Here is a 13,014-nt window from a genome sequence, read left to right as displayed (position 1 = left end):
TGACTCCAAATTCTATATTCTATCCACTACTTTAGTTTGCTTTTTAAATGATGTGTTTTCCCCCTTCTAATAATATGCATTCTATATTCTTTCCACTACTACAGGATGCTTTTAAATTGACACTTTTGTTTGGTTTTTCCCCCTTTCATATAGTATATGTTCTTATGTGAAAATAATGGTATTTTTGAGCACTTGTAAATGATTATTTGAACATATTATTCCTCCCTGATCCTGGAATCATTGAGGATTTCATAAGATCATCTTACCTGGGTATCATGATGCTTTTTTCTTGTTTGGACGACTCCAGTGACATTGCAGGTTTTCAAACCCTAGCAGGAGGTTAAGCATTCCTATAGGCCCATTTAATAAAACTTGATCAGATACAGGGATCTCATTTGCAAAAAAACCATGATAGTTTGGTAAGACCTGGCATCATTAGCCAAACGGGCAAAGGGCCACCAGTTTATTTGTCCAAAAGATTTATCATCTGATCTTAAATTTGTGAAATATCTCGTTTTAAAAAACACCACAAGAGAGAACTCTGTTAAAAGTTAATGAAGGAATTCCAGTGGAACCCCCATTAGATTCCCCCCTCCCCCAATTTAATGACTGTTACAGACTTTTATGGATATTTTAACTAGGCATTGTTATCAAAAGGACTATTTGCACAAATTAAAACCAGGCCTATAATCTGTGAAGAGAAACTGGATTTACTTTTTTGCCTTTAGGTAAAAAGGGGAAGGAGATTCTTAATTTGTGTTTTTAGAGGTTTGGTCTAGGAAAATGGCCAGCGAAATCTAAAACCATGGAAAAAAAGAGTAAACAATGGCTTTGCAAATATCATTTTGGAATGAGGAAATTAACGGTACTATTTTTTTTATTGGTACTAGAGTGTTCATTTTTGAACTATTCTGATATTTTAGATTTGCTTCTTTGCCTCATGGACTTATATAATATTTTTCCATTTTGTGGGGGGAGGGCTATACAGCCTTATAAAAAATCTGAGGTCTGAAATTGTAGGGGGTGAGTTGGTGGGGTGAGGAAAATAAGTTGGTTTAGTGCTATCACACACTGCTAACCACAAAGGAGTAAGATTCATTAAATGTCAACTTTTCAATTTTTAATGTTATTCAGTTTTATTTTAATTTGAGGAGTCATTTCGTTCCTTCCTTGTCCTAATAAGTTTTCTATCCTGCAGCTACAGATTTTTTTTTTTTTTTCAGAGTTGGGGTCTGACAATCCTTGAGTTGTCCACTCATAGTGGGTGCTTATGGGGGGAGAATGCTATTCTTATAGGTAATGCTCAGTCAGGACCGTTTCTGGTAATATGGCTTTAATTTAGATTTTAACAACACAAATTGGACTGCGGCCATCTCTTTATGGAGTGTAGTTCTTTAGGCTGTACCCTTTTGCATTTTATGCCAGGAAAGTTGTATTTTCTTTTACTAAGGATCCTAATAGGTGTACTGGGTGCTAAATGTTAGCATTTGTCCCTCTGACTGAATAAACTCCAAAGGGGCTCTGAATGGGTAAGTGATGCTCTTCTGTGAGAATGGTTGGCATTAGAACTCTACTGCTATTGTACAGGTGTGTTCATGTGGGGGCTTATGAGAAGGGTGGTGGTTCGGGTTTGGTTTTTTTTGTTTTTTGTTTTTTTTTGTTGTTTTTGGGCAGGATGATGAAGGATTAAGTGACTTGCCCAGGGTCACACAGCTAGTAAGTGTCAAGTGTCCAAGGCCGATTTGAACTCAGGTACTCCTGACTCAGGGCCGGTGCTTTACACTGCGCCATCTAGCTGCCCCAGTGGTTCTGTTTTGGATTAAATTTGATAGCCCCCTATAAAATCAAATGTATTGCACTTTCTAGGAGGGCATTTAGCATGAAAGGGTTGATTCCAGATCTATGGAAAAACTTGCTTGGGACCATGTAATAATATTCTGCAGTTATGTTACTGCCAGGCTTGCTACGACGTAACTAATGCACATATAGTTTTGTGACCTGAAAAGGTTAATAAGTCCTATTACTACTGACAAGGAGGGAGGATTCTTCTTTACCTCAAGTGAGAGAGGTGTGACATTTGGGAGCTTGAGGCTTTAGGTTCAGCCCTTAATGTGTCATTCTTGGCATATAGACCTAGATTGGTTAGAGTGCAAGTGGAGTATACATGGTGTGTCAGAGGGCAGGACTATAAAAAAGCAGCAGAGAGTGGGCCTTTAAATTGCTTAACTGTCTCTGGCACAGTCAGCCATATTCAAATCCTTCCTAGTAGCAGATTTAATTTTGTGAGATGGATTATCAAAGAATACTGGACCCTTTGTACATCTTCGTGGTAGTGAAGATGCTCAAAGGGGACAGGAGCTATCATCCTGTGGGTGAAAAGGAAGGCCCATGTCTTTTTTTCTGGTAGCACAGAGCTGGTTTAATTGAAAGAACAATTTGATTTGCGGCTGCTACAGTAAAAAAGCTTGAAATGCTAGCAAATTCTTACTTCTCTCACCCAAACCCCAGGATTTAATGCTGGCAGGTGAACTTCTGAAGGCTGCCATCAAGTATACAGAGACAATAACTGTCTTAAAGGTGGAGCTTTGTCAATATTTTTTGCCTTGGGCCAAAAAACATTCACAATAATGGAGTACTAAAGTCCTGCTTGAAAATGTTGCAGGGGGAGAGAGAGAGTGAAGGAGAGGGGAATTTATTCCAAGTTTCAGACTGCAGTATTTTGATGGGATGTGTGGTTTCTTAATCATCCTTTATGTTATAGCTTTATGGAAGCAGCCAAGATCAAGTTCCGCACTTGGGAAGAACATCTTGTGGGCATTTCCGTGAAAAGGTAGAAAACGAGCAAAAAGGACAGCAGAAAGCTTTCTTCTACATGGATTTACCTTGCAGAGAGTTTTTTTTCTTTTTCTTTCCTAGACTACTACTTCCTATGTTGCTCTTGTGAAATGTAGATGTATTTTTGTAGAGGTGAAAAAAAAATTAGATTGTTGCAAAGGTTTAGATTCATAGAGCTTGAAAGGACAGTGGAAGTCATCTACTCTAGGCCTGTCATTTTGCAGGTGAACTCATAGAGACTGGGAGAGGTCACCTCAGCTGTCCAAGTGCACACAGCTCCTCAGTGGCAGAGCTGAGACTCATACGTAGTTTTTTTGACTCATACTTTTGTTCTTTTGGAAGGGAGGATTGAAGGAAGGAAGGAAGGAAGGAAGGAAGGAAAGAAAGAAAGAAATAAGGAAGCAAGCAAGGAAACATTTATTTACTAGGTGCTTACTATGTGCCAGGCACTGTGCTAAATGGGGATACAAATACAAGCAAAAAGAAAGTTCCTGCCATCAAGTTTACATTCCAATGGGAAAAGACAACACGTAAATGGGAGCTGAAAAGTAGTGAAAGGAATGATGGTGGCCCATGTGGGAACATAATTATTTTGAAGTATATAAAGCTAGAAATAGAGCTAGGAGGGGAATGAGGGAAGGCTGGCATGGGCCCTTCACAAAATGGGGGCTCTGAGAAGAACTAACCACTGGGAGAAAGGGTGGCAGTCCTTGTGGAGAGATATTCCAAGATGAGCAGGCCTCAAAGGTGATAGATAGACTGTTCCAGAGTAAGGAAGCTCTAGGCATGGAAGGAAATTCTAGAAATGAGCCAACAATAGAAGAAACATGATTTTGAAGTCCAGGGCCTAGAGACTTCTTCAATGTCTCATTTTGCACATGAGAGTGATGCAGCAAACTGTATCGTTCAAAGCACTTCTGTGTCATTGGAATGGCTTTTGCAAGTGAAATTCTCCCATCTTCTTCACGAATGAGGAAAGTGACTTTGCCATCCCTTTCAGATCTGCTGTTTGCCTCTTTTGTATATATATTCATTTTAAATTTAAATTTCTATTAATAGTTTTTATACCATCTTCATTTCCTGATATATCCTTTCCCAGAGATGAGATACATATATATGTATATGTTATATATCATACATATATATTCACTAACAAAGAATAAAGGAGAGGAAAAAAAGACACTTCAGCAAGAATACCTAACATATCAAGAAAATTTGACATTATATGCAGTATTCTATTTCCAGTGCTCTATATCTATGACAGTCCCTTATGTTCTCAAGGAAAGGAGGGAGGAACATTCTCACATATTTTTGGGGGATTCTAGAGTCATCACTATAATTTTATAGTATTCAGTTTCATTTTTTTGGTAGCCATATTGTTACAGTAATTGTCTACATTGTTTTCTTGGTTCAGCTAACTTCACTTTGCATCAATTCATATAACTCATCCTATGCTTCTCTGTATTTTTCATAGTCATAGTTTTCTTACAGCACAATGAAGAGTGAAAATCACAGATTAAGTTCATCTTAGTAGCCAACCGCTGTGCTAAGCACTATGGATACAAATCGAAAAAAAGCATGACAATATAATGCCCTCCATGAGCATACATTCCAGTAGGGGAGACTATAATACATAAAAGGGAGCGGTAGGTAGGGAAGGCTTCCTCCCCACTTTTTTTTCCTCCCCACTTTTGTTGGAGAAAAGTAATGGGGACAGTTACTAGAGCCACAGGGATCTAAATTAATATCTTTTCCAGAAGCAATAATAGTATTCATTTGATTACTATTCACAGAGCAAGATGGAAGCTGGCCTGTGTACATGTAATGGCAAAATGTAATGCAAGAAAATGGCCAAGATGTGTGATCAGATGGACGTGTGAAGCAAGTCTTGGGTCTGGATATAGATCTGGATATAGTGGGCCATGTGCATCTGTGCTGGCTGTTAGTAACAACCAGAATGGTACAGCCTCAGGGCAATGATTCTAAAGCTAAGTAGCTTCTCACCTGGGGCATAGTTTCAGGAAATGGCGATTCACAGAAAGCATTGGGGAGGGGACAATTTATTTAGCCATTTATAGTTGATGAACATTTATTTTATTTCCAATTTCTTGCTATTAAAAAAAAGACATGCTCTTGATTTATTGGTGTATAAGAGACCTTTCTTTTTATTATTGACTTTCTTTAGGGTGTATCTTGCATTGGTACCTCTGGGTCAAAGGATATAGACATTTTAGTTACTTTATTAGCATAATTTTAAATAGCTTTACAGAAAGGTTGGAGCAACTTATAATTGTACCATTATTAGAGCCTATTTCACCTCAGCCCCTCCACCACTATTCCATCATTGCCAATTCGCTAGGTTGTTTTGATTTATATTTCTCTTATTATTAGTGATCTGAAACATTCTTTTCTATTTAAGAGCTTGCAAATTATTAGAGAATTGTTTGTTCATGTCCTTTGACCAATTTTTCCATTGAAAAATGTCTTTTGGTCATATATATTTGTGTTAGTTTCTAGCATATTTTGGATATTAGACCCTTATCAGAGATATTTGATGAAGCACTGTGTTTTAAATAGAAAATTACATTTCCAAAATAATAAATCCTTTATCATTTTAAAAACAAACAAAAAGATTAGGTTTGCAGATTGGTCTATCTTTCAGGTTGTCATAATTTGGAAAGGGAGATTTTTATATTTTAGTAGTTCTGTAATCTCAGTGTGGGTATTTACTCCATTGGTACAAATTATAACCCATGTGTCCTTTCTCATCCTTTGTGATTCTTGCAGTTGTTCTATAAAGTCTCCAAAGAAGATCTGTTCAATATTCTAGAGACCTTCAGTGGTGGGTACTTTTCAGAGGCAGAGAGGTGGTACCATGGATTTCATTACACCAGGAGTTAGGAGGATCTGAATTCGAATCTACCTCAAACATTTCCTAGCTGTTTGACCCTGGGCAAGTCACTTAATCTCAGATTCTTCATCGTGTAACAGGAGAATGATATTAATACCGACATCTCAGGGTTGTTGTAAAGGTAAAATAAGATAATATTGTAAAGTGCTTTGAAAATGCTATTATTACTGTTCCTAGTACCTTACTTAAACTTCCTTAATTATTTCTCACACTTATTGCAGGAATAAATGTTTTTTGACTGACTGGCTGACAAGCTTACCTTCTTTTCTAATCATACACTCCCTTAGTAATATCTTCACTGGCAACATGCTGCAGTTTGCTTTCATACATTACCAGTCTTACCATAGTCCTTTGCATTACCTGCCGTTTTGATTTTCTCAGAGACATGGTATTCTATTACTTGCCATCATAGAGTATCACTTGGGAGAATGTTGATGCTAAAAAAGGGGTTTTTATGTCAGAGAGCAGTTTGGGAGCATTGAAGGCCCTGTGTAATTTATCAAATATTATCTGTCTTTCTTCTCATTGATTCTGGACCCAGCTTTTTATATCTCTGCAATGAGTGTAATGCAGACATATTTATATCGCTGGAGGAAGAATACATAAATACATACAAATAAATACATAAACACATTTATAAAATGCATATGTAGCTTCTTGTATGTATATTTTTGGTCTGGATTTGTGTGCTCTTCTAATCAGTGTAAGGTACTCTGGGAGGAGAATGCCCTTCCACTAATGTGAATCAGCAACTAATTTATAATTTAAAGTCTTGGGAGTGAACTGGGGTATTCAGAGATTAAGTGACCAGCTTAACACAATCAGTCTATGTAAAACCTGCACCTAGTTCTTTCTGACTCCTTGACCAGTTCCCTAGATACTGTACCGGGCAGATCCAACTAGTATTTCAATTGGGTAATATGCATTCTTCAACCTCATCTTCCTATGTGTATCACCATTAGGATGATCTTTTTTTGAGAGGCCATGGATCTTATGCAGGGGACCCTGCAAGACCCAAAGTCATCAGCATCACAAACAGGATAATCTGGATGAGCACGTCATGATGTATTGCAAATTTCTCTTCCATTTGGACAGTGGACAGCGTGGCTGACAATAGCAAACACTTTCAATGACTAGACCATATTTCTGTTTGTGAATTACTTGATACTCATTATTAGAGGATCACTGTGGTTGTGCTTATCAAAGAGTCTTGTATGAGCTTAATGTTTGAGTGAGAGAGCCCTTGGTGAAAGGAAACTGTCAAGGCTGCATTTTATATAAAGTCAAATGCTTTTGTGTAATCACCAGACAGTAATGATAGTGGGATCTAGTACTGTATTTGTCAAGGGATAGCCTCTGAAATTTAGTTATATGAAAGTGTATGACTTAGGAATTCTCAACTTTATAGACAAACCTCTTTGTGTGTGTGTGTGTGGTATGAAGCCCTTTGGAAGTCTTGCTATCAGAATAGTATTTTTAAATACATAACACAAAATACATAACAAAGGATTTGAAAGAGAACCAGTTCTGTTGAAATAAAGATGTAAAAATACCCCGTCTGAGTTCACACACCCTCTGAAATCAAGCATAAAGAATGCCTGATTTAGGACTTTTTACTGAGTCAATATAAACTGTTATTATAGATATAACAGTAATTGTTATATTTTCATGATTACTATTTGGATACACAGGGCACCCCAAACATCTTTGTGCAGTTTTAAGCTTTAATAACTATTAAAGCTTATCTAATGGCTATTAAAGCTTAAAATTGAATGAAGACTTTTGGGACATCCTAGATATGTATCAGATTGTTTTGACAGCGAGATTCTGTAATCTACAGTTGAAATCTTTATTTAAAAATACCCAATTCTACAAACTGAAATAATTTAGTAACTCTGGAAAGGAAGAAGCTGAAAGACCATTTACACAAATATTTGAGGTAACGAAGAAAAAGATAAACAATGTGAACTTAGGTTTATTTTTTTAAATTGATTTGAAATCAGTGACTTTCTCATCATCCTTATTTGTATAATACTGTTTGAAATGCTTTAAATGTTAACACTTCTAAACATTCTTTTCTTTTGAACGTTAATATTTAATAGCCCAAGATTTCATTTATCGCAAGCTGGGGATGGAGTTTGGAAGCAGTGTCATTGCAGGGGAAAGAAGGCTGAATGTAGTACCACAGGATCTGAGTGCAAATCCTAGTTGTGGTCCTTAATGGCTTAGGTGACCTTGACAATTCACTTCTCCACCCTGGGCCTCATTTTTCTCATCTCCAAAACGAAAGGGTTGCAGGAGCTGATGTCTAACACCCTTCCTAGTTCTAAAAGCTGTGATCTAGGGAGCAAACAAAAAGAGTAATAGTAATAACGGTTCATAATAGCAATAATGGTAATGTTGTTTGAAGGTTTACAAAGCACATCTCCTCACAGTATTTCAACATGAAGTGAATGGCCTAAGGTCACTTGGCTGGCTAGTATTGGATCATCTCCAGTCACTCCCTATTTATTACCTTCATGACCAAATATAAAATCCTCTGTTTGGCTCCATAGCCATCATCTCTGTAGCTTGGCTCCTTCCTCCCTTTCTAGTATACTCTTCTTACTCTTTACATACCCCCATGTAGTCTGCACAGTAACACTAGCTTCTTTGCAATTTTTCAAACTGTCTGGTTTTGGAACCTTCCACTCCTGACACAGGGTATTTTCAGTTGCTAGACCTCATGCATCTCCTCTTCCTAACTTCCTGGGCTTCCTTCAGATCTCGGTTAAAATCCCTCCCACCTTCTGTGAGAAGTCTTTTCTGAACTCCCTTCGAGCCTTCTGTGTATTGTCTCCATTTTATCTTGTACGCATTTTGTTTATGTATAATTATTTACATGTCATCTCCTCCATTAGACTGTACATTCCTTTGAAGCAGAGACTGTTTTAATCTTTCTTTGCATCTTGTTTGTTGTTGTTCAGACATTCAGTCATGTCCAACTCTTCATTTCCTCATGGATTTATTTGTCCATGGGGTTTTCTTGGCAAAGTTACTGGAGTGGTTTGCCATTTCTATCTCCTTTGCACCCCCATTTTACAGATGAAGTGACTTGCCCAGGGTCACACAGCTAGTAAGTGTCTGAGGCTGTATTTGAACTCAGATCTTCCTGACTTCAGGCTTGGTGCTCTATCTACTATACCATTTAGCTGTCTCCATATGGCACATAGTGATTCACTAGTCAAACAAACTTAATTTTGGTAGTAGTGGTAAATTAGAGGAAATAGAAATTATCCAGAATATATGAGTTTTTTTGGGGGGAAATGTATATGTGGGATGATATGTGTGATAAGCTTAGTAGAAAAAAGGCTTACTATACAGAAAAAAATGTTTATACACCAGTTAAAACAACTGCTTTTGATATACAATTAGCATCAGTAGCATCAAGAATTATATTTTGGTAGGTTCCATTTTGAAAATTCTTGCTTAACATCTGAATTCTTTTTGGATCAATTTATTTTATACCACAGTCTTTGTGTGTGAAAAGTGGCTACATTTGATGAAAGGGATGGGAAAAGGGTAAATGAGGTGCAGAAATGGGTATATCCTGAAAACCTGGTAATGGGGAGAGGGCTGCAGTTACTCTTTTGATAGCATTCATTGGTAGCAAGAAAAAATTCACTGGCACACGTTGGGGAGAACTGGGGGAAACCAAATTGGGCTTAAAATTGCTATAAATAATTCACAAATGAAACTCATCATCTTCCTAAACTATTCCTTCTCCTGAATTCTTATTTCTATTAATGCTATCAACATTCTTTCTGTCACCCAAGTTTTAAATCTCACTCATCTTTGATTTTTCTTTCTCTGTTGCATCTCCTATCTAATCAATCACTAAGTCTTATTGATTTATACACCTGAAATTTCTCTACCACTTTTTTTATTCCTAACATCAATATTTTAATCCAGGTCCTCATTACCTCTCCCTTGAATTCTTGCAGCAGTCTGCCACATTCCAATCAGCCTCCACAAAAATACAAGATTAATATTGCCAAAGTACAGTGCTTGCAATATCATTTCTCTGCTCCTGTAGTGACTCAGTATTGTCTATGAATAAACTATAAAAATAAAGATCAGGTCCTTTGGCTTGATGAACCACAGTTGGTAAGAAAGATGACAGATGGGGGAAGTCATAGTACATTGAAGACTTCAAATGTCCCGATTTTCAAAATGGGAAAGAAAAATGGATGAATTGTGAACATTTGGAAAGTAAAGTGGTGATCCCTAGGAGCCAGTGTGGGAGCACTAAGAACATGTCATATGTCAAACTACCCTTTTTATTTGTTGACATTATTAAGAGACCGCTAGACCAATGCTATAGATGTAATATCAGGATTTCTGTAGGACAACATATCCTTGTGGAGAAAGGTAGACTTTCTTATGGTTATTTGGATTTTTGGCTAGTTCAGCATTTATCCCCAAAGTATCAGTGTTTTATGTCTGTTCAAAAATTTTATTAATAAATGTTATGACAGCATAGATGGCATGCTTTATCATATTTGCTGATGTTGGGAGTTAGGAGTCATCATTGGATGACTTTATTTACACAGAAATAGATGGTGTATATTGGCTAACTGAATCAGAAACTCAAAATATTTTCGTGGGCTAAAATGGTGACTTTAATATAAAAAGATGAAATTTATTAGGAATAAATGTAAAATCCTATATATGGATTAAAAATGAGTACAGGATTGGTGCTATGTGGTGAAATAAAAATTCATATGGAAAAGATGGAAGAGTTTTGGTTTTGGATGTCAAAAATTTACACAGTCTTACAGTGCATTAATAGAAGATGTATGATGCCCAGAACAAGGGAAGTAACTGTTCTACTAAACTCAGCACTACTAAGAAAACATCCGGTGACCTATGTTTGAATCTGGGCACCACATTTTAATAGGAATGTTGAGAAGGTGTAGCACATCCAGTGGAAGGAGACCAACAATGCCCAAACTCATAGCCATCTTGATTGGAGCAACTGGGTATATTGGGCCTTGAGAAGATGAACCTTAGAGAGAGATACAAGTCGCCTGACCTCTTTCAGCTTCAGTTTCCTCATCTGTGAAATGGATATAAAAATAATAGCTAGATCTTGGAGTTCTTGTGCGCATCAGATAATGTACGCTCACTCTCCCTCCCTCCCTCTCCCTCTGTCTTTGTCTCTCTCCCAGATATATATCTATGTAGATATACACATATATACATATATAACTTTACAACCCTTTAAGATGCTATAGGGTAGCTAGGTGGCGCAGTGGATAGAGCACTGGCCCTGGAGTCAGGAGTACCTGAGTTCAAATCCAGCCTCAGACACTTAACACTTACTAGCTGTGTGACCCTGGGCAAGTCACTTAACCCCAATTGCCTCACTAAAAAAAAAACAAAAACAAAAAAAACAAGATAAACTTCCCCTCAATTTGGGGCAGCTAGGTGGCGCAGTGCATAGAGCACTGGCCATGGTGTCAGGAGTACCTGAGTTCAAATCCAGCCTTAGACACTTAACACTTACTAGCTGTGTGACCCTGGGCAAGTCACTTAACCCCAATTGCCTCACTTAAAAAAAAAAAGATGCTATATAACATAGGCGTTAACTGTTACTGTTGTGGGAGAATGATTAGACTTGTTTTTCATAACTTCAAAGGTCAAAACTAGAATCAATGGGAAAAAATTACAAAGAGAGATTTTTGACTTAGATTAAGAACTTTTCTGTGAATAAAAACTATATACAGGTGGAATGAGCGCAGTCCATAGATGCATGTGCCTCCTAATCTTACAGTCATATGTTTTGGTCCCACATTGATTCTTGTAAAGAGGCATATTTGGTGAATTTGGACCCAGAAGAGTTGGGTTTGAATTCGGGCTCAGGTACTTTTTTCTGTGTATGTATTTGTGAAGAAGACTTAGGCCTCAGTGTCCTGCTCTTTAGAATAAACTGTCAAATTCTGAAGTTCCTTAACCTGGTATTCAAAGCTCTCTGTAACCTAGGCCCAACCAGTTTTTATAGCCTTATATATGGCAGCCCTCCCATCCTAGGTGTCCTGTGCTCCACTGGAACTGTGTTCCTGTCTGTTCCCCAAACATGCTCTTTTTTTCTCTTATGTATCTTAGCTTGTGCCATTTGCTCTTCTCCAGTTACCCTCAAAGCTCCTAAAGCCCCCTATGGTGGTTACAACCAGAAGTGATAAATTCTCCTTTTCTTTGAATTACTCTGCCACACTGTATCTCAATTTTGGTCCACATCTTATCCAATTCTTTTATTTTTTGCTATTTGTATATCTGCTTCAGTAACCGGTTAAGTTTTTTGAGGGCAGACGTCATGTCTTACTTATTATTGTTTCCCAGACACTACCTCACACAATCCAGATCCATGAAAGGTATTTGAGGACTGTTTGTTGGATTACTGGAAGCAGATAAGCCACAAGTAGATAATTTAGGTGGTTTTTTTGTTTGTTTGTTTGGTTTGTTTTTTTTGCAGGCAATGGGGGTTAAGTGACTTGCCCAGGGTCACACAGCTAGTAAGTGTCAAGTGTCTGAGGCCGGATTTGAACTCAGGTCCTCCTGAATCCAGGGCTGGTGCTTTAACCACTGCGCCATCTAGCTGCCCCAATTTAGGTTTAATTATAAAAATTCAAGTCATAGAATTTAAAGTTGTTAGCAACTTGCCATGGTGATAAAGAGATGATTCAGAGTCAGGAAGACATGGGTTCAAGTATTACCTCTGATGCGTACTGGCTTTCGATATTGCACAAGGCACAAAACCTCTCAGTGAAACTTTCTTGTATACTGTAATGTGCAAAGCAGGTGCTCATATGTATAGATAGAGGGAGTTTCTTGTGTTTTTTTTTTTGCAGGGCTATGGAGGTTAAGTGACTTGCTCAGGGTCACACAGCTAGTAAGTGTCAAGTGTCTGAGGCCAGGTTTGAACTCAGGTCCTCCTGACTCCAGGGTTTGTGCTTTATCCACTGTGCCACCTAGCTGCCCGGAGTTTCTTTATCAGATGTTCACTATACCAGTGTGTGTGTGTGTGTGTGTGTGTGTGTGTGAGAGAGAGAGAGAGAGAGAGAGAGAGAGAGAGAGAGAGAGGGGTAGTAATTTTACACATGATGAAAGGTTAAGTCATCCTAAGTCAGTAAACATCTATTAAGTTCGCTAAAGTTAGAAAAAGGGTACTTAGGAAGTTAAAAAAAAATCTATTTGAAAATTTAAAGGGAAAATAGCTGATGCTTAGC

The 13,014-nt window shown here is 37.7% G+C and overlaps 1 protein-coding gene across 2 annotated transcripts in view; it reads left to right on the top strand.

Annotated features, from left to right (window-relative positions):
* TSHZ1 (teashirt zinc finger homeobox 1) overlaps positions 1-13,014 on the top strand; it is a 94,388-nt gene that overhangs the window by 43,078 nt on the left and 38,296 nt on the right. The window contains exon 1 of one of the 2 annotated variants that reach the window (XM_043978739.1): positions 5,761-5,867. The exons of the other annotated variant lie outside the window; for it this stretch is intronic. Coding sequence (XP_043834674.1) covers positions 5,831-5,867 — 37 coding nt within the window. The 5' untranslated portion in view covers positions 5,761-5,830. Of the gene's footprint in view, positions 1-5,760; positions 5,868-13,014 lie in introns of those variants that run through there. 2 annotated transcript variants of the gene reach the window in all.

Source organism: Dromiciops gliroides, chromosome 1, assembly GCF_019393635.1.
Source record: "Dromiciops gliroides isolate mDroGli1 chromosome 1, mDroGli1.pri, whole genome shotgun sequence".
NCBI lineage: Eukaryota > Metazoa > Chordata > Mammalia > Microbiotheria > Microbiotheriidae > Dromiciops > Dromiciops gliroides.
Note: the sequence above shows the minus strand (reverse complement) of the source record. Positions and strands in the feature narration are given on the sequence as shown.